The sequence below is a fragment of the Psammomys obesus genome, unplaced genomic scaffold (assembly GCF_907164565.1).
Source record: "Psammomys obesus unplaced genomic scaffold, mPsaObe1.curated_primary_1811, whole genome shotgun sequence".
In the NCBI taxonomy this organism is placed as follows: Eukaryota; Metazoa; Chordata; class Mammalia; order Rodentia; family Muridae; genus Psammomys; species Psammomys obesus.
Window position 1 is genome coordinate 6174315 of NW_026592510.1, and position 22959 is coordinate 6197273.

Sequence of the window (22959 nt, forward strand, 5' to 3'; positions counted from 1 at the left end):
GTGGGGAAGAGGGAGGGTGGGACTGGGAGGGGAGGAGGGAGGGAGGTATGGGGGCATACAAAGTGGATAAACTGTAATTAATAAAAATAAGAAATAAATGAAATTTTTATTGAGGCAAAACAAAAAAATTGTAAATATATAATAATGCCTCTTGTGATACTGACCCAAATTAAAAGATAGGAATCCCCTTAGAACTATTTTAGGTTCTTTAGTCTATACAAATGAGGGAAAAAGAGGGAGGGACAAGCCACAACCATGTTTCACAATAGATATTCTTTTAAGATAAAAACCTTTGGAATTTTGTATAAAATGTAAATCTCATCTTAAAGTGTCATAAGGAAAACAGCTTCAGTAAGACAACCGATGGCTTGATCCTAGAAACTTCTCTGGGTTTAAATGAGATTTTAAACTTAGTTCCCACAAACAAAGACATTTTAGTTTTGTTTCTCCCTGTGTTCATAGAGATGTGTACGTCTACATTGCTTTGTATTTCACTAAGAAGCAGGCTGTACTGGGATCCATATGGTCTGCAGCAAATCTAGACAATGCCACCAAGGCAAATTACATAATCTGGGTAAGCATGAGCCAATCTATCCCTAAAGTGGAATGGAGTGTGAGTGTTTAGCTTTCAGACTCATCATGAGGACTAAAGCAGTTAGCATGGAAGGGCTGAGCTCTGTGCCTGGCATGTATTAAAAACATTGAGGGCTAGAGAGATGCCTCATCTCTCAGCAGGTTGAGTACCTACTGCTTTTCCAGGGGACCTGAGTTAGTCCCCAGCACTTGTGTGTGATGGCTCACAACTACCTGTAACTCCAGCTCCAGGGACTCCCTCCATTGGATCTTTAGTCCTCCTCCAGTACCCACACACCTACACACAGATCTACCCACAGACACAACATTAAAAAAAAAAAAGAGCAATATTTTAAAACTATTTACATCCTTATTATCATTATTCAGTGCCCAAAAGAGATAAACTCATTTTTTCCCCTTTAACACGATGTTCCTCACACTTTCTGTTTCTGTTGACCATGGAACACGAAAACGTTGCTATAGGCATTTAAGGAAATAACTTCAACTTCACTGTGATCAAGATTGTGTTCCAGCAGCATTTTCTAAGGGCACTAGATGGCGACCTTCACCTTTAATTTAAGGGGAGGGAACCGAAGTAAGGTTTCCTGACAACTTCTGCTCCGAGAGAAGCAGTGCTGCAGATTTAGAAGCAACAAGGGCAAAGCCACTTCTCACAGCTGGATCGCCAGAAACCCGCCACAGTTCACATCTTCAGCTTTGAAGCTGGAAGCAGAGCAGTGGAGAAACCAACAGCGCAACATCAGGAGCCCTGAACTCAGACTTCTATACGGCCCTGAGCCTAGACTTTGCCTCCAACCTTTCAACTTCCTTCTTTACAATAGGAGGTCACTGGGTTAGGTCACTTATCAGGCTTTCCTTATGATCTAAGTGAAACATTAGAATATTTTTAACCGGGTAGCACCATTATTTAAATTAAAAGTGACTCACTCAAAAATAAGAGTAATCTTGGAGGAAAGTACAGTGTTTAGAGTTCTGACACACAGATGGCATCCTGGCTTAAATGGCCCTTTCAGAGGCAGAAGAAGCATTGAAACACCGTCTTTGTTGCAGATAGGAAGAGACATGGGGAGAGTGCTCAAGAGTCTTTATGAAACTGTTTTCATCTTTCCATAGGTCATGCTGAAACTGTGTCCTAGGCTTTTAAACACGATAAACTTTTTTTTTGCACGTATTATTTTTAAATACCCATTATTTCTGAGTGTTTGTAAAAAGGGTTGTATCGTATTGAGTTTTCACACATACGGGTGACAGGAAAGTTTCACCACAGAAAACTCAGTATACGTAGATGTATCTGGTTCCCTCAAGAAACCAGATGTTGTGCTTAGTAATTCTAACCCAGTGTAATCAGATGAATACAGCCAGCACTGGGTAGTAGACGGGTTTTTAAAAGAAAACATATCTTGGTGTTTATTTATAAACCAAAACATGTGATTGTTTTCCTGTTATGTATTGTGTCAGAATAGGTAGTATACTTATTTATTTTGTGAATGAAAAAAAAAAATCACACGCTGATTTTTTTTTTTTTTTTTTTTAAAGAAAAGTGAGCTTCTTTTAAGAAAGACTCGGTGTTTTAGTTGTATCTACTAAAATATGTCAGCTTGTTGGTCATTCCCTGGGCGGGGGCGGGGTGGGGGGGGAGTTCCACGCACACCAAAGAAATGGGAAATGATGATTTATTTTATAAAACGTGTTCTCTTCGGTGTACGATGGGTGTTTTTAAAGCGTAGTAATTACTAAACACTCAGGTTCAAAGGGCCGTAATCATTCTCTTAGTACTGGCTGGACGATGGATGCCCGGATAAGAGAGCAGCAAAGATGAACACAGTTGCAGTTTCCAGGCTGAACTGGGAGAGTGAGCCAGCAGTTCTGCAGCTGCAGTAGCCACTTCAGAACCCGTGAAAGATGATATTTGGGTGCTTGATATACAATATTTAACTGGAGTAGATGAAATAAAACCCAGACTTTAAACTGTTCACAATCAACGCACTGGCCTTTCAATTTTCCGTAAACACTTGGCTCGTCGTGATATGCTCATCCAACTTCCCCTCCAAGCGTTTTAGTCCACAATTTCCTGTAAAGCTATATGTTACAAAAAAAAAAAAAAACATTTAAAAATAATAATTGCTGTTGCCTTGTCAGTCATTCTGGTTAGTGAAGGTCTCAACCTCAGAACTTCACAGTGAGAATAGATGCGCACACGTGCGCGTCAGGACCACATCCAGGCACGCAGAGCAGAAAAGAAGGACATGGTGGAAACAAAGATGGGTCTCCTCAGGTTATTGTCTAAAGACAATTTAGTGTTTATGATAAGTCTCTCACACACATTCTCTCTCTCTCTCTTTCTCTCTCTCTCTCCTCTCCCTTTAGGATCCAGTTACAAGCACTGCGTCATCCTTGAGAGATCACATGGCAATTGTTGCTATTTCAAGGATCAAGTGTCATGAAGCACCCCATCCCACTCCCTTCTCTTGGTACCATATAGCACAGAAGAGTGACTGTGTGATGGAGTGAGCATCTGTAGAAGCCAGGCTCTCGGTGGGGTGGCGCGCTCGCGTGTTCTCACCCAGCGCCTGGGAAAGGGGGACGAGGGAGGGGGGTCTCAGGGGAGGAAGGGCGGCTCTAATTGGTTTCTCAATGAAAGATAATCACCTATTCCCCAGAGACGCTGGGGATTAGCACTCAGCCTCCCCTCTCCTTCCTCTTAGACGCCTCATCCTCCCCTCCGAGCTTCCAGTCCATTCAGCAGGAGCGATCGCCGGAGCGGGGCCGCCCTCGGTGCTCCGGGCTGAGCGCCCCAGTCCCCGGCTCTCCGCGCTCCTCCGCCGGCTGTCCCAGCCGCCGCCTCGGGAGGAAAAGTTTCAAGAAGGGGAAAATCGAGCTTAACCCTTAAAATGAGTGAGCTGGAGGAAGACTTTGCGAAGATTCTCATGCTCAAGGAGGAGAGGATTAAGGAGCTGGAGAAGCGGCTGTCAGAGAAGGAGGAAGAAATCCAGGAGCTGAAGAGGAAACTCCACAAATGCCAGTCGGTGCTGCCGGTACCCTCCACCCACATCGGCCCGAGGACCACCCGGGCGCAGGGCATCTCCGCGGAGCCGCAGACCTACAGGTCCTTCCACGATCTGCGCCAGGCGTTCCGGAAGTTCACCAAATCCGAGAGGTAGGCTCCGGGCGTCGCGGGGCAGGGACCACTCTCTCGCGGCGGCCGTGGGGACCGCGCTCGGGGCCGGGGGGCTGCGGCTCCGGGGCAGCGCAGGGCGCCCCCTGCTCGCCGCGACGGTCCGGGAAGGGGAAGTGTTTATTTTTGTTTCTGTGCATCACGTGCTGTGGCTGTCTCCGGCGGGCTGGGAAAGGCTAGCTCTCCGCGGAGACGCGCCCCTGTGGCGTGGGGGTGGGTAGAGGGACCTCGGAAAGTTTGTTACCCGGCGCTCGACGGCGCGGGCTGACGGTCTCTCGGGACGCCCACGCTGGGACTAGACCCTGACCGTCCGCCGGCCGGGACTGCTTCCCAGAGGCGATCCTGGGACCCAGGCCGAGGACTGACCTGAGGCTGGCTGGGGTTGAGTTCAGTTTAGGGACAGAGTTTGTCTGGAGAGTGAGCTTTGCCAAGAGGGCTCCGGCCCGGGTTGGGGCGGACCGGAGGCTGGTCTGCATCGCCTAAGATCCAGCCTCTAGCAAGGGGCTGCGGTGCGGGGGGGGGGGGGGGGGGGGGGTTATTCACAGGGTCACTTTCAGGGGAGCTGTGATGTCACCAGGAGAATGTCACCAAACCCCACCTCTGGGTGCTCATTTGCTCTGCTTCTGTTCCCTTCCAGAAGTGCCACTTTTAGTTGCCCTGGCCTCGGTGAAGGTTGGGTCACCTTGCGCACGAAGCAGGTTAGGGGCCTCTGCTCAGGCCAGCGCCGAGGGCAACAAAGCAAAGTTGGGGTCCAGGGAGGAGGCCAGAGTTTTCTCTAGGCGCCACCTCTCTTCCCACTTTTTTTTTTCTTCCCCTCCCGGGCATTTTAAGAGCCAAATCCTTCCATTTCAAAGTTGTGTGTCTTCTTCGGAGCGTTCAGAGGAGGCTTGGTTGAATTTTGGCCACAGGAGGAAGATTTTGCACTCTCCTCGCAGCCCTCGCGGAGAAGGCTGATCGATCGGTTGCAGCGGTAAAGCCCTGTGGACATTAGGGAGCGGAAGTGCAGACTCCAAAGCCCATTACTGGCTTTTAGTCTCTGGAAGTGCAGGCCGAAAGTGCATTTCTCAGGATATTGAATATTCCATTAGGCGTGCCTTCGTGCCCGCCTACCTCTTACCCTCTCTTTCTTCTTAGATCACTTGGTGTCTGACTTTGGGGCCCTCGGGGACTACCAAACACACCACACACACACACACACACACACACACACACACACACACACACACACACACACACACACACAGCTCTCTTGCTTTGGAGTCTAGTTCTAAAGAGCAAGCGTTGTCCTAGGTAGCCCCTGGGTCAGTTCCAGGCTCCTCCATCTTAGCCCCTCCACCGTACTGTTTCTGACTCCCTAAGTGTACTGGTCACAATGGGGGCAGGCAAAGCAGACAACCGGGGTCGGGGTGAGGGAGTTCAAAGCTGTCCGAAACTAGCTGGGAGTGGGGATAACCAAATAGGAATCCCCAAGAAAGATACCACTTCTCAAACGTGGACTCCTCTGACCTCGGATCTCCAAGGGCTTTCAGATACCCCGAGTCACCTTCCTCTTTTGAAACGACACTGATACCTTTTTGTCCCAGCCTGCCTTGGAAGTTCCTATTGCCCGGAATGAGGCCACACCCCTCCCACCGAGGCTGAAACTGCAAACAGAGTCAGTCCTTGGCCTGGCCCGAGGTTGGGAAGCGGCTGCAGAGCTGCCTCCGCCTGCCTGCCTGCCTGCCTGGCTGCGCATTCCGCGGCCGCTGCCCTGCCCGGCGCTCGGCAGCTGGAATCAATCTGCCCACCTCCTTAAGAAGCCACTTCATCAGCGGTCACCCGGCAGCTGCTCGCCTCCCAGGGCTGCCGGTTCGAGCTTTATCGCATTTTTGAAATTTCAGATTTCGTGTCTGGGCTCTGCCCCTTGGAGTAACAGCACAGCAGAGAGGAAATTCTCACCAGGGTCTGGAGAGGACGGGGGAGAAAAACCTCCTTCCCAGAGCCTACCCTCAGGCGCCAGTTTACAGAGACTTTTTTCCCCCTTGACAAGCACTCTCAAAGAATGTGAAGTTTCTGTATCTGTGAAGAGGAAATGGCTTGTGTCTCATACGAAATATCTCCCTTTTTGATTCCCCACCCCCCACCTCAGCGTTTTCTTGTTGAAGTAGGAACTTTCATCTCAAGAGTGGCTCATGCATGAGAGAGATGAAGGGCGCCCTTATTTGTGTCCTGAACAAGTATCTGGAGTACTTTTCTACTTTCTCTCTGTCCTGCTTTACACTGAACCGAGGTAAACGTTTTTGCACGTGTGCTTACTTTCAAGTTTTCAAAAGGAAGCACGGAGTTTATTTTCAGTAAGGTGACTCATTAGCGTTTAAAGAATTTTGACAGGTAAAATATATGGGCATAGTATCCACTGGAATTAGGTACTTAAAGAGACAGTACTAAATTGTCAACTGCATGGCACCTTCGTTTAGTTAAGAGAAAGCACTTCTAAAATACAAAGGTTTATATCAAACAAGGTGTTTTCAAAATGAAAGAATATACTTTCTGCATCTTAAGTATTTGGATTTAGGAAGCAGATATTCTGTCTCCAGTAACATGTTGTTATGAAACAGAGTGCTTTCTACCAAAGCTAATGTTCAGTTATATTTGAATGATAGCTATCAGTACAGAAGGTCCATTTCAAAATTTACTAGGAGGACACATTAGTGTTATCCCAACAAGAAAATAAATTTAGCTTAAATTAGAAATTTGTTTAGGGGGAAAACTAAAGGAAGATTTCCCTATAAATTTAAGCTTTAGAGAGAGTCTGTAATCTAAAAATAATTTACATAGTAGGTGGAAAAACACATCTTAAGCTTTTATTGTCGTGAAAGGAAATGGGAGAAATTATGTACTGCAGTAATCAACTCCGTCCAATTATCCAGATTTCCATGTGTCCACAGAGGATATAATGCTTGTTCTCCATTAAGAATGAGCCAAGTATCTAAGGAATGCTTAGATGAAAATTATACTTGGGAAGAGGAAGATCTAAGCTCTCAAGCATAAGTATCAAGTGTACAGTATCATGATCATGTTTAAAAAGAAAATGTCTGACTTATTGCAGTACTCATTTGCAGACCCCTGAAGAAATGTTCCGTAGGGATCAAGTGATTATCACTGAAAACTGCAGGCTCTTTCAGATGATGGGGATGATATTTTAAATTTATGCTTTAAATACTTTCTTTTTGCCAAAGAACTCCAAGTATTTCCTATAGATTCCTCTGAACTGGATTCCCTGTACGCATATATTTTGCATCCAGAGTTTCCAATTTCTCTCAATTCTTTTTCTTTAAGTTTTCATACACATGTTAAGTTCCTTATTTTTGGCTCCCTCATTAACTAGTTTATGCTCAGGAGACCACACACAGGTTTTAAATTAGCTTGAGCAGAGGCTAGAATCAATGTGAACTCATTCCCAGAATAAGAGCCCACAGTATTCCAAAGTGGCTGGGGCTGGTTCTGTCTTGAATCCCTTGATTCCTAATGATAACAGCTGATCAGCCGGAACCCAAACTTCCATGGGACAGAGATGCCTTCGACTGGATGCTCTAGAAAACCCTTGCTTTTTACATCTTTGATCCAATTCAGAAGTAATTTGACTTTCAGACTAAGTCAAGAGGCAGGGCGTCATTTTTATATAACCATCTTCAATAGTGTGCTCTGGCTACGTTCTGGGCCTCACACCAGTGACTTACCAATTGTTCATGTTGCAAATACAAAGTGCTCTGAAAAAACAAGGAAATCGACAATAGGAGTTTATCTTTCTGGTCTCAACACTGTACTAGAAACTGTGGCTATTTAAGCGCTCTACCGTTTTACCGTAACACAGCTAAACAGGACCTGCACTTCTCAGGGAAAGAATTAGAAGCTTACGATTGAGTGGCTTGCATATAGACCCCCAGCCCAGAACCACCACTGCCGGATTCAAACCGAAATGTTACAGTCCTCAGAGTCCATATAAAATATGTCGTGTTGTAGAGCACAGACCAGGGTTCAGTAACTGGTGAGCATTTCTCACTGGGCAGAAAAGACCTACCATGAGTTAAACCTACCTCCTGAAAAAGACTAGTGGACTCTTACAGCCATCCTGTATACCCTGAATGGGCCTCCTTAGCTGGGAAGTCCTCAGGCAGCCCTGTTCTTGTTACTTAACAATCTTTCATCATCTTCTTCTCCTGGCTTATGCAGCTCAGGGCCATGTTCAAGGCAGGGATGGAGAATAAGATTGGGAAAGGCATTAGAATTACTTCGGTAGCCTCATTCGGGTTCCCTTTGCATTCACTGGGGCGGGGCCATGTGCTAACCCTTTCACGTCAAAGTGAATGATCAATATATTAACTTTTAAACCACCTTCTGATTAACATCATAATATTCTCACACCAGCATTGGGGAGAGAACATTGATTTAGCTGACTCAGAAGAACAGTATTTTGGGCAGGAATTTAAGGGAAGGCTGGCTAGTGGTGTGGGAAAAAGTTTTAGGCAGGGCTGCTGATATATCTTGCCTCATGTCATCGAAAGGGACAGGTCTGAACATTAGCAGGACACATAGACTTTCAAACCAAGCCGTGCATGAGATGCGTGGTCCCTTGGTTTAGTGATGGGAAAACTGAACAAGTCCTTGCAGTCATAGTTTCTAAAGCATCTCAGAAATAAAAATAGAAGGAAGATGGAGGTTTCTTGATTGTGCATCTGTACTGGAGATGCCAAATTCATACCTTTGGCATGGCATTTACCTGTATTTATTTAAAAGACATTTGAGCTCAGTTCTGGTTCTGGAACCAAGAATATTTTCCAGATGGGCCTGCCTATGCCAGGACTTCCTCTTCATTTGAATCGCTAATGTAAGTTGATGTCAAATTCCTATATTTGGCCATGTATCCATTAGAAACTTGACCCTCACAAAGCTCTTTCCACCAGACCTGGATAAACAAGAGATGTCCTTTCTTCCTGACTGAGAGCCTGTTTCCTAGTGGGCTCTTGACGTTACTGCACAAAGATGCTGAGAATGCACTAAATCTTTTCTTTTGATAAGGTTTTCAGGTGATTTCATAGCTGCACAGGGTATGGATAATTATTTTTGTTTCCCATTGAGAGTTTGCTTATCAGGGTTAAGAGCCTGACATTATCAAGGTTTCTTGTAGGTTTTGGAAGTTACTGGGAGCTCTGAGATAAACCAGGGAGAGCATATCCTGTCTCACAAAAGTAAAAATTTGGAAGCTTGGGAACTGTCAGATAGGACTGTTGACCCTGACTCTGACTTTGTTGGTGTGCGATGCTGTTGGTTCACTGATGAGAAAAGAGGACAAAAGAAAGGAAAACCGGCAATGCATATTCACACATGTCCCCCCCCCCACAGATGTACATAGTATATTTATATGCAGACGTATATCAAATTGGTCCCTGATTCTATCTCTGATTTACATTTATTATAGTAGCTGTTATTATAAAGCTTGTTTAGGTTTTCCCCCGAAAGTTCTTGTAGTAAAGAAGGCCTTTTCCTTACATCTAATTTTACAAAGCTGCTCATGGTATCTTGAAGTTTCTCAAATACTTGTGCTTGCAATTGGGCACATGGCCCTATGCTGTCACCCAGAACAGCTGTAAGAACCAATGGTTGGCACTCTCGTTTTAGCCAATGCTCTGTTTTTCACCCTTTTCTTTCTGAGTTGTAAGTCTTTTCTTTGGATATGTTTTTCTAGCTTCTAGCTTGACATCTTTGAGCCTTACCAGATCTGTCTGCTTGTAAAAGTCACAGAACAGAGACATGGAATTAAAAAGTGCTTGTCTAAAACCTGTTATGTAAAAGAAAAAAAAAACCCAAAAAACAAAACAAAACAAAATTCCCAGGCGTTGGTGGCACATGCGTTTAATCCCAGTACTCGGGAGGCAGAGGCAGGTTGATCTTTGAGTTCAAAGCCAGCCTGTCTACAGATTTAGTTCTAGGACAGCCAGGGAATCCCTGTCTCAAACAAAAAGCATACAAACAAGCAAACACCAAACAAACAAACAAAAACTCAAAAACTGGTTATGTCTTCAGATTGTTCTGTGTGTGCATGAGTATGCACATATGTTTGTTAATTGAGTTTCCTAAATTAGTAATATAATTATTCATACTGAAGATATGTAATGCCTTAAAATATCTGTTTAATGAGAAACTAAAATATCTTTAAAAGGTATCTATATCTTTTGTGTGGATTTAGGGAAGGTGAGTGAGCTCACCTTCTTGTCTTAATACTTTCACTCTTGAACAACAGATTCCTTTTGTGGAGTGTTAATCTTCTCCACAGAAACCACAGAGGTTAATCACAGAGCACAGACTTTGGTATTTCCTGTGCTAATTTTCATATTGTTGTGCAGGTGAATTGAATAGAAACCTATACTGCCTTACAAGATACCAACTTTATGTTGACTAGAATGTTTCAAAATAATATCTGCAATTTGCCCTGTTCAGTGCTCTGTTTTTGGTGTTTCAGTGCTCTGTTTTTGTGTTCAGTCTGTTTTCAGTACCTATCGATTTGATTTATTCTTGGGAATGTATACTTTGTATACTTTGCAACTACAGCTACTAAAATAAATTCCTGGTTACACTTGTTGCAAATTCAGAATCTCCTTTGTATCCAGTCTAATTTAGCCAGTGCTTCAAAATATCTTTTGAATTCCCAGATCCATCTTCCTTTGAGCACTCTGACCTCAAAATGCTACAAAAATACTGTTTAAAACCCCTTTAGAGTTCCTAAAAATATTTGTATGTTTGCCTTTCACAAGTATTTCTGGGTCTGTTTATTCAACGATATGGTGCTGTGATTGTCTAACAAGCAACTCAAAAGCCTTTGGGTAAATGTTAGTGTTTTTCCTGATGCTTCTCATTGCCCGCACAGTGTGGATGAAATTCATTTCACATATTACACAGTCACCAAAGGACTTGTTTACGTGTGCCAGAAGTTCCGAAAATAGAAAATTCTTTTATATCTCAGCCTGTAAACCCTTGTGAAGAAACCAGGTCTGTTTACAGGAAAAAATTCCAACTAAATAAAACCCACAGCTTACCATACTTCTCCCTCCCATGAGCTACTTTTCAGAGAAAAGGTATATTCTGAATATATTAAGAACAAGTGAAAGAAGCTAGTGTCTTTCAGGGTAAAAGCACTTTATATTCAATGATGACTCCTTTCAGAGAATAAGCTCACTCTGAAATACTCAACCTGGCGTCCTTTCTTACCACAGTAGGTTTCAAGTGTGGCCTCACAATAAAATGGTATGTATTTGGTTGATTATAAGGTTAAGATGAATAAATGACGGTTTTTTTTTAAAATCAAAATTCATGAATTATTTGTTTCTTTAAAAACAAGGCTGAGTGCATTCCCAAGCTTTTCCCCAGGGAAAGCCATTCACTGGAGTTCCAATTGGCTTCCTAGATGGGCAGGCTTACAAATGTATGGCAGGAAATTACACATAATCCACAGATGGTCTAGTCTTTTCACAGGAGTATGGTGCACTTGGGGATATCATCTGTCTTGTGAGTCACTGCAGGAAAAAAAAAAAATGTCTAAGAGCCCCTCATCTGCTGGAGGGCTCTGGAAAATCAGCTTCTTGACTCTGTGACTCCTTAAGCTTCTTATTTATAAACAAAGGCGTTAGATTCTGTAGACTCAACTTAGCACTTGTATTTTAGAGCAGTCCTCAAGGTGTGATGTTCATATTATCAGTGTCACAGGAAAGTCTCTAGGTGTGTACAGGTTATTTTGTTTTGTACTTACTTTATATTATCTTATGACATAAACCTATTTTACATTAATGGTTAACATTTAATAAAGTCTGGGAGAAAGCATCTGACTAACACACGGGCCCCGCGTTGTGGACTTACATGGCTTAAAATTATGCTTAAGTTTTATGGCTTAGTAGATATTTTAAAGTAGATATTTTAGTAGACATTTCAAAGTAGAAAAGTACATATTGTGTTTATCATAGATATAGCCACCTATAAATATAGGTTTAGGAAATATTGTTTTAGAGTCTTTTTTTTTCCTCGAGAAATGAAACATTGTTTTCATATTTCTTGTTTTGCTTGTTCATGCCATCTTTTAGAGGATCTGTCCAATTGAGTTCTCTCTGTACTCATCTTTGGAGGGTATTTTACATAGTTTTCTCTCAATAGCTTCAGGGGAGAATTAAATTGGGACATAGAATTAAAATTGTTAGTGTGTATGAGTAGGAGTTTAATTAAGAGTTAAATTAACATGGCTCAAGAAAAACATTTGTGCTCCCATCAGATTTATGACATTTACTCCATAGATGCTCATAAAAGCCCAGAAAAAATATTGGAGGCTGAATTCCCCCTCCCCCACTCCAATCCCCTGCCTGGGATTCTGGGGATCTGGTTTGCTGGGCTAGCTTCACCAAACAGCAGCAATCTGCTCACCTCTGTGCTCCCCTAGGACTGGCTCCTGTTTTGGAGCTTGAGTAAGTAAGCATGGTGAAAGGAGGAAATATGTTAGACGTGGGACAAGAAATGTACAAAATCCATTCTTTATGCTAGAGAATGCTTCAGATCACCTGCTCACCCCTGTAAGAGAGGAAGGCCTTCAGAGTTCAGTGTACTGACCCCTTTGAAGGCTGTGAAACACAACAAAGATAAGAGAAAGCCTGAAAAGATAATGGGGGGGGGGGGAGGGAGAGATTTCAACAGTCGCCACAAGATGGCAGCCAAAGTATAATATTTAATAGTTGGAGCTCATAAGCGGTGTGTAATGACTTGAGGTGAATTTTAAAATGTGTTCCTAAGACATAACTTTTCTAACAGTGGGATTCAAGTTTGGGAGACGTGTGATGACTCACATACTGACTTACAGAAACCACATGTTTTTAATCATTGATGATTCAAGGGAATGCGTTTGAAACACCAGGTGAACTGTTCTCCAGTGTTTGTCCCGAAGAAAAGACAAATAGGACAGCTTGCTTAGAGAGTTCTTTGAACATTGGTGTCACCTGAGGGAAATGTCTAAACCCCTTTGAGACAACCTCTCGGCTCATATTTTATGGAAAGAAGGAAATAGGGAGAAATAATGGACAATTAAGTCTGGTTTAAAATGTGTGAATGTGTGAGGAGATAAAGGGAATGGTCCCTCTTCTTTCCCATGGAAAAGCAAAAAAAAAATATTATAAGAAAAACTAGATCAGTTTAATAGGCAATTCAAGTAGATGCTTCCACATCCTTCATAATTCCGCAATTCTATAATATAATTAAATAACATAGCAAAAATTTTGGGGTCTCTAATTAATGTGATGTTCATATAAGTGTGTTTAAATATCCCCCCATCAAAGAAGAAACTTTGTGTGTGTGTGTGTGTGTGTGTGAGAGAGAGAGAGAGAGAGAGAGAGACTTTAAGAGAGAGAGAGAGATCCTAAGTCTACACTGCCTCTCAGATTGAGGCATAAAAGAACTGAGGATCATTTTTCCTGCCTGCCACTGATGGAGGCATTGTGGGTCATGTCTAGCAGACTGTAAGTTTTTAAATCAATATTCCCTTGGAAAGTGTCAGTCAGCCTTCCTGTAAAAGGCTATTTCACTCACTGTGTGATCTCCAGTCATATGAACCCCTCAGGAGAAAAGGAGAAATGTATTCTTTCTTTCTTTCTTTCTTTCTTTCTTTCTTTCTTTCTTTCTTTCTTTCTTTCTTTCTTTCTCTCTCTCTCTCTCTTTCTTTTTCTTTTCTTTTCTTTTTTTGTCTGTCTTGGTGAGATTCAGTAGCCAAAGGTTGTACTACTGGGAAAAAACAAATTCAGTTTTGAATTAATGCTTTTACTTAGTCTTTTTAATTGAACACTTTCGCCAGTACTGTGTTGGATGCGTCTTAAAATGATGCACATTTTGATTCCCCATTTGACAATAAGCTGCCTTTGTAAAAAGTGTTTTCGAATTCGCAACTGTCAATATCAAAATGTACCTTGGGTCAGTAATTTATGTTGTTCCTAGATTGGGGTCAGAAACTTTTAGCCAGGCTATGGTGGCAGGGAAAATGAAGCGTGGACCTGAGGGAAGACTTTCTTCCTGTGTGTGTGCGCAGGGCCTACCAGACACTCCCCTGCCCATGGGACAGAGTGAAGCAAGCAGCAGGAACAGGTAGCATGACTACCACTTGCCCCAACAGCCCAATCTTCCCCTTCGTTATCTCTTCAGGGAAAATTCCTGAAGCATAACAGCAGGTTTTGGGTGTCTTGCCTGAAAAGCGTCTGCTGTCTAACCTTCCTGTCTAGCAGGAAGGCTGTGTACTCAAGACAGGGCATGCTGATGGCTATTTGAATATTAAAGCAATTAAGGAGTGACTAAGATCTCTTTCACGTACTGCTGTATCATACGTACCACACGAAGAATATCGGTGTGCCTTCTTGATAACTACCTCAAATCTGTTGGTTTTAATCTTTGGATTTGTCTGTTTCTTTGTTTGCTTCAGTCGTGCAAACAATGCATGCTGGTTGGCAGGCATTAGAAATATACAAAACCAATCTTATTCTCCTTCCCTAATGGTCCTAGAGGAAAGAGTCAGGGTTGAACTTAAGTATATTTCCACAAGCCTTTTTGTAGAAAGAGAACTCCCTGTCACAAGGCTGTGGTTTATATGTTTCCCTAACATAGAATCATCCCTTAATGTCCCTTGGTAAACTTCTTTCATGGTTAATTATAGTACCTAGGCTCTCTGCCAGATTATTCTTTATCAGTCTTTTTCATATCCATATATTATCCCTTTCTATTCACATACCTCAACTCAGTTGATAGTTTCTGTTTATCTTCGTTGTTGTTGTTGCAAGCAAAAGCAATGATGGAACTAATATTCTTGTAGATAGGGTTCGAAATGTCATTTATTTGCAGATGGGATAAATGCCAAAAAGTGAAAGTGGCAAGCCAAAAAAACAAAATAAATTTCATCTCAACTCTTTAAATCCATGTGAGAATATGTAAACTTGCTATGTGAGAGAAATATCTTTGTCTATTCAATAGAAAAGGCATGCTGCTGCCACCAATCAACTTAAGCTGTGCATATTTAAGGCAGCTTTCTAAAAAGACATCAGTTACGTAACCAACGTAGAAGCGTGGAGAAGGTCTGATGTATTTTCCTACCTGAGGTATGGTCACAAGAACACATTGTCTTTGTAGTGACGTTTACATGTCTCTTTCCTACTTTTCAGGTTTGTAAGTCCATGCTGCATTGATTTCTTTCAGGGTGTTTTTATACACTGAGAAAAAAATTCCCAAGGCCCTAAGATGTGACTTTGCAAGTCAGGCTAAAACTGTGTGTATCTGCTGCTCTTATGACAGAGGCGTTCTGCATGGAGCACAATGATTTGTTTTTCTTTGCATCAGAATAAAACTTTGATACTTGAAGGACTCTGAGTGAGGAACTTGCTCTCCCACTTGGGAAAATAACAAATTCCAAGTCTCTCAGCTACATTTTTTTGAAAGACTGGTGGGAAAATTTGGACATATATGGTATTGGAGTCAGTGAGCAGAGTTTACTTTTTATAGGCTAACATTTCCATTACAGCCCTGTCCTCTCTTTGTTTTTTTTTTCTTCTTCTGTCTTTGTTAACATATTGAACTAGAGTTGCTGAGAGGTACGTTTACTAGTATTTATTTGTATCTGAATTTAATAATATTAAAGATGATCAACATAAGCTTGAATTTTTTATTACCTTTATTCATTCATGCATTCATTCATTCATTCATCTTAAAATTTATTTTGTGTGTGTTGTGCCTCAGCATGAATGTGATATGGTGCATGTGTGGAGATCAGAGGACAGTTTGCAGGAAGGAGTTAGTTCTCTTCTTCTATCCTGTGGGTCCCAGTTTTAGAATTCAGGTTGTTAGTCTCGGAGATAACTGCTTTTACCCACCGAGTCATCTCCCCTGCCCAATAACAAGATTAAAGTAAGAGAAAGAATCTTTGGAAGGGTAGACAGAGGAGAGACTCAGCCTAACCCAGGAGTAGATAGTGGTCAATAAACTAATGATCTCAATGTTCACAGTCTTGAAAAATTCTTTCAAGTATGGATTGTGTGATTTTAGACAAATTACTAATATCCTTGAGGCTGATTTTGACATCTTTGCAACAACACCAATGGGCTTTCCTTTAAGTTTTTTTTATGCAAATACTGCTCTAGGGCTGTTTGTGGAGTGCTAGAAGATGACGGTAATGAAGCTCTCAATAAAACTGCTAGCGATTGTGAAATAAAACCTTTACTTTATAGGGACTGAGGAGTTTCCCAACAGTTTGCTTCTCGAAGCTACTACTGCTTAGAAAGGATGTTAGGAAATATCCTGTCCACCCTTTTTGATTAACAAAGCAAAGCAGTTGTAACAAACACATCAAAGATCTAGAGGATGCTGAAGGATTCTGATTTGCCAACCACAGATGCTTGTTAGCGACCAAACTGGGACCAGACCCCGAGTGCCTTAGTCCCATATACTCACACCTTTGAAACGCACGTTAAATAAAAGCAGTGAGTGAACTAAGAAAAAAGGAGGTATGTGTAAAATGAAATGGGACAGGTAGAAGTGAGAAGGTAAGGTGCTGTAACCATGTCCTAAAAAATAATGAAAATCTGGCTTCATGACACAAAGGACATGGAACGCTCCTCACTGGCTGGATATCCCTCCAGCTCTAGAAGATTCTTTATAGGAGTTTCTTATGAAGGCTGCTTCTTGAAGACTCTGTGCTTAAAGGGAGCATAGCCCATGAGGGGTATTGGTAAGGCGGTGGACCACTTGTTCCAGATTTAGATGGGACACAGAGATGCTGGAAGCTCTCAGTAAAACTGGTAGATTTAGAAAGGACACGGGTGCTCATAGCTCTGTCCCGAGCAGCTGGGACATGACTGTGGCCACACTGTGGACAGTTGCACACGTTCCTTTCATGCTTGCTTCCTGACTTTCCAGTTTTGTCCTGTCCCCTCATTACCTATGTGTGGACATGCGCCGTGTTGCCTGCTGCATTGCAGGCCTGGAGACAGAACTGAGGGACCTTGCAACCATCCCCACGGAACAGTAGATCCCTGTCTCCATACCTGACAGCCACAGGGAAGAACGCTCTCCCTGAATGTTCCTGGGTGCAACCGTATCTCTAAGTCATATTAGGCATGTGCCTTTGAGAGTTCCCAGTGCCCACTTGCTGTTTAGAGACCAATTTTTATTACATTTGAGTATTTTCTCTGTGAAAATACTATTATTTTTATTATTATTTATTATTATAATATAATAAATACTATTATAGATTTTATTTCTCCCAGGGCGGTCTGATCGGTTTATATGTAAAAAGACACGTGAAGCATTTTCGAGATAAAAAAAATCATTTTCTATGTTCTTAGTCTGATATTGTCACACAAAAACACTTCCAAAGCCTTGGCCTCTTCAGTTGTTTAAAAACCTCCCACTGTTGTTGTCGAGCATGAATGAGCTTATGCATGTGAAAGATTTAGCTGACTGCCCTGCCCAGTGCAGTCATTCAATAGCTGCAGCTCTCAGTGTCATTTTTTTGCCAGTTCTGACTTAATTCGCCAAATAGACGACATGCTTTTAACTCAGTGCCAGGAATGGACCCACGCGTACTCTGCCCATACTTCTCAGCCCACACTTGGATCTGCTCCTGCTCATTGGAATAGTTCTGACCCTGTTTTAGAAGTCATTTTGGGAGCTGCAGATGGCACTCTGGTCTTGGCCATATTTAGGACTGGCTGGATTTTTCATTCCCATCCATGGAGAGCCTCTGTCCCTCTGTATACTTTTCACACTCCCGCCCTCTTACCACAGCTTTTTACAAACTTGTCATTCTAGGAAAGAACTCTAGAAGCTCATAGATAAACTGACAGACTTAACACAGAGCTGTGTTAGGGGTCCTACTGAGGCTGTGGGTCCCCCAAACCAAATAAACGTGGATTTTCAAGTTTAATTTGTCTGAAAGAGTCAGCATCCGCATGCCTGAACTTCTGAGAGCAACCAGTTTGTTTCTTTGCTTCTTCCCCCTTTTCTTCTCTTTACTTCTTTCCTTTTTTTTTTTTTGGCAATGCAAGTTAAGTTTTCAGTATAAACAAAGTGATGAGGGTCAATGTATTAATGCTACACTATTACTAAAGATTGCATCACACGATGTTCTCATTACCTAGGACAGTAAACATGCTTAGATGCAAAGGCTAGGAGATGGAGCTGTGGAATTGCACAGGCTTTCACGCTTCCGCTATTGTATGTTAGTCATATTGCTTAATGTCTTTGAGCTAGTTACACCTCTGTAAAGTGGGATAGGACTCCTCCATCCCCTCCCCAAAACTGATACTGTTCTAAGAACCCAAAGAAAGCATGAGGTAATTGACAGCCACTACTGTTGGAGTTTCCATGTCCATGTGGTAGACCAGGATTCCAGTTTGTTCCCAAGTTGGGAGTATGAATCAGAGGGAGTTTTAGTTGGGATGGCATGAGGATATAAGAACTACTAATTAAGGCTTAAGAATGCACTCTGAGCAGGTGCGTTATTTGTCTGAATTTATTTGTTCTTGTCCACAATCCCATGGCACTCTGCTGTGTTTCCAGTACATATTATCATTCTTTGTGCACTGTGCACACAGCAGACAGAGCTCAAATACATGACAGGATAGCTAAACACTCACTGAATGAAAATGCTGGGCTCTTGGAGCGCTACCACTTGGGTTGTGTGAAAATCCCCAGCAGGTTTGCAAGGAGAGATGGGAGGAAAGGAGCCATTGCAAAGGCCTTCTGATCCTTTTTAAATTGCAGCGCACATGAAACTACTTGTGGCATCAAAAGTCCCAGGCCCCATTCCAAAGGGGAAATTAGGACTCCCCCCCCCACAAAAATGTGTGCCTGACCTCTCTCAAGAGCTCCATCTGTAGGAATGTCCAGAAAGACATGTGTCCATATGTTGCAGTAAATAAAAAAAAAAAAAATGATGGGCTATGTAATGTTTATTGTTAGCCCTAAGGTTATCATGGCGGTATTATTTGACCTGCTATCCCAAATAATAAGACACAGACACCTGTTAGATTTTATTATTGCTTTCCTTACCTTGGGCCTGGCAGATATTTCACCTACACTGGCTCAATAACCTCACCATCCATCTCCCAGCCCCCATCCAATGCCATCATCCACCTTAATCTTCCTTATCTGGTTTACCTTTCATCCATAATCCCATGGTACTTGCTTGTATTCTTCATCTGTTTTACCTTAGAGAAGGCATGGAGAAGAGCCATCACCATTAAACACATGACAACCAGATCAATGACTATTACAACCAAAACAAAGCCAAAAGGGATCCAAACACCCTCTGCCATAGCGTTCTTATTTTAGACACAGTGTAGGCTGAACTCTGTCTGGAGGTCTGTTTTGCCTCTCCAACTTGCCATGTGCTCACAACCATGGCCCTTGTTGCTCTGTAAGAACTAAGCCAGCCAACAGAAACAAGGAGCAAAACTCCTGTATCCCTCGGCAGTAGAAGGTAGCAGCAATCAATTTTGTTAAGTCTGAGGAGGCTGTCTTTTGCTCCTGGTAGCAGAGACCATAGAGACTGAAGAGGACATCCTCTAGCTAGACTAGTCTCCTAGTAGGAAGAAGGAACTCCAACCCACCCACAAAAAGTTCAACCCCAAATCTACCCTACCTATGAGATGGACAGGGATTAAAAATAGAGCACAGATTGAGGGAATGGCCAACCAGTGTCTGGTCCAACCACAGACCCACCCAACCATTGACTACCAATCCTTGACTCTATGAAGGATACTCTGCTGAGCCTGCAGACAGGAGCCTTTGAGATGTCCTCTGAGAGGTGCTACCCAGCAGTACCACAGAACAGAAAAATGCCGGAACCCACAGCCAAACATTGGGTAATACATAGAGAGTCTTGTGGAAAAGTGGAAGGAAAGAAAAAAAGGACCAGGAGGTGACAGGAGTTCTACAAAAAGACCAGCAGAGTCAAATAATCAGGGCCTAAAGAGGCTTTCTGAGACTGAAGCATCAAGCAAAGACCATGCAGGATACTGGATCTAGACCCCCTACAAAGATGTAACAGACGGTCAGCTTAGGCCTCATGTAGGTTCTCTAGTAAGGGAACTGGGGACTGCATTGGACAGGAATTCACTCACCCGCTTTTGTTTTGTCACTTTGGCCTGGCAGAATGCTTTGCCAGGCCGCAGGGGAAGAGGACAGGCTCAGTCCTGATGCAACTTGATGAACTGGGCTGGATGAGAAAGGGAACAGCAACCCTTTTCTGAGGAAAGGGGGGGAGGAAGGGATGGGACAGAGGAGGGGAGAAGGGAGGGGATTGCAACAAGGATGTAAAGTGAATAAAAAATAAAAAAAGAAATAAAAAAGAAAAAGTAGAATTTACGCACTTCTCCCACTTTTGCTCCTAGCTAAGAGATATACACACTTTATAACCTAATCAGAGAATTTTGTTAATTCAGCCAGTTCTATTACACTGTACCCTGGAGGCCATAAGCCTCTTCATTATTTAAGAGAAGCTTAACAACATGAACTAGTTAAACAGTATAATTGGTGGTTTACTTGTATATAAAATAAGATATATAATGAAGTCCAGATATTATTTGAAATGTAATTAAAATTCGATAGTATGCATATATTTGGAAGAAAGTATAATAAATTAAATTAATGAATCAATTATTGTTATAGTACTGAGAATTAATTCCAGGATGATGTGCTTGCTTGTGAAACTGAGCTTCACCACTATTTGTTTTGAGACAAGATCTTACCAAGTTTCCCATGCAGATCTTGAATTTATAGTCCTTTCTAGGTGGCCTTCGAGATGCTGAACTCAGGCCTCGTGCATGTGAAGCAATTGCTTTAACCACTGAACCACCTCTCCAACCCATCAGCTGAATAGCAATACTAATGAAGATGCCCCCAAAGGCTTGGACTTCTAAGGAAAGCTTGGCTCCCCATGATGACAGAAAGTATTTAGAATGCACCGTCCAGTATGGTCTCACTGAAGCTCTTTGCTGAATAAGAATCTGTTGGAGCGGAGTTGCTACCATTGTCTCCGGGGTTTTGCCCTCTCAAGGCTGTAAAGATCTCTGGAGTGATTCAGCTAGCTCTTTTATTTTCTAAAACCTTTGCTAGAAATGCCCAAGTGTCTCTGTGAGTAAGAGGGAAGCTTGGCAAAGGGTAGCTTCCATCAGGAAAAGTTACTGGTCCTCATGATGGGAGATTCTCACGGGCCTTCTTTTGTGCCAAGTCGCTTTAAGGTAGTATAAAAGGTCATGTCTGGCAGGAGCAGTGGTCTACAACTCAACACATGTGACATGTGATGCTTTCCCCCTCGTAACACGCATTTTCCAATTCTCTATGATGATCCGAAAATGAAATCCATGGATAATTATTTGAATGTCTATATGGGCACATAGCACCATAAGTAAAATGTAGAAAGAACGTAATGGGAAATGGTACATGGTGTGGTGGGGATTCTCACCAGAAAAGAAGCACACAGTGAGTTGAACTGAAGACAAAAAGAGCTTGTCTCTTTTGGTAACATCATTTTATGACTAGAATTTTTGAAACTCACTCTGAGTCTTGGCCACTGGTGTTATTCCTGCCAAGTAGCTGCGTTTTCTCAAACGGTGACCAACTTTCTGTAAAGTTCCTAACAAAGTAACATACTCACTTATCTCAATTTACATTGGTAGTTGCATTCCCAGCAAATTTAAGGCAATTTAAGCCGCTACAAAAATAAACACATAAGTTATATGTAAAACAGATTTAAGTCCAAGGCTTCGATGGTTATGAATAAGATTCCCTCCTGCCTGAATGTTCCTGTGGGATTTGAAGTTGTGTGGCTTGTGGAATAATTCATTAGTGTACAGAATTCAGTGGATTTGGTTATGAGTCTCTGCATCTGCTTTGATACACTGCTAGGTAGAGTCTTTCAGAGGCCCTCTATGGTAGGTTCCTGTCCTGTTTCTTGTTTTCTCCTACTCCCAATGTCCATCCCATTTGTCTTTCTAAGTGAGGATTGATCAACTTACCCTGGAACCTCTTTCTGGTTTAGCTTCTTTAGGTGTACAGATTTTAGTAAGTTTATCCTATCGTACAGGTCTAGTATCCACTTATAAGAGAGTATATACCTTGTGTGTCTTTCTCCTTCTGGGATACCTCACTCAAGATGATCTTTTCTAGATCCCACCATTTGCTTCCAAATTTCATGATTTCCTTGTTTTTAATTGCTGAGTAGTATTCCATTGTGTAAATGTACCACAATTTCTGTATCCATTCCTTCACTGAGGGACATATGGGTTGTTTCCAGGTTCTGGCTATAATGAATAAAGATGCTACAAACATGGTTGAACAAATGTCCTTGTGTACTTGAGCATCTTTTGGATATATGTCTAGGAGTGGTATAGCTGGATCTTGAGGAAGCACTATTCCTAATTGTCTGAGAAAGCGCCAGATTGATTTCTTGGGCAGAGTACAGGGAATCATATGAAAGAAGGGGGAGTTAGTAAGACCTGGAGAGGACAGGAGCGCCACAAGGACCAAATATATCTGGCGACAGGGGTCTTTTCTGAGACTGGTTTTCCAACCAAGGACCATGTATGGATATAACCTAGAACCCCTGCTCAGATCTAGCCCATGGCAGCTCAGCATCCAAATGGGTACCCTAGTAAGAGGAACAGGACTGTCTTTGACATGAAAGCAGTGGTGGGCTATTTGACCTCACCCCACCCCCAAGGGAGGATCAGCCTTGCTAAGCCACAGAGGAGGACAATGCAGACAGCCCTGATGAGATCTGATAAACTAGGGTCAGATGGAAGGGGAGGAGGATTTTCCCTATCAGTGAACTTAGAGAAGGGCAGGGAGGAGATGAGGGAGGGAGGGATTGGGAGGAGATGAAGGAGGGGCTACAGCTGGGATACAAAGTAAATAACCTGTAATTAATATAAAAAAATAAAAATTAAAAAAAAAAGAATTCAGTGGATTTTAGGGCAGAGATATCTAAAAGATGAATTCAATCTTATAAAATCCCACAAGGGGGCAGTGCATCCCCCTTTGAAAATCATTGCGTAAACTTTTAACCTGGGAACTGGATATTTTGGGTGAGATAATTCATGTGTGTGTGTGTGTGTGTGTGTGTGTGTGTGTGTGTGTGTGTGTGT

General features: G+C 42.5%; 1 protein-coding gene across 1 annotated transcript in view; it reads left to right on the forward strand.

The window, feature by feature from the left end:
• Window positions 1-3368: 3368 nt before the first annotated feature.
• The window catches only part of Prkg1 (protein kinase cGMP-dependent 1), a 1075213-nt gene continuing 1055622 nt past the window's right edge, over window positions 3369-22959 (forward strand). The window contains exon 1 of the mRNA XM_055613860.1: window positions 3369-3751. Coding sequence (XP_055469835.1) covers window positions 3486-3751 — 266 coding nt within the window. The 5' untranslated portion in view covers window positions 3369-3485. The remainder of the gene's footprint in view (window positions 3752-22959) is intronic.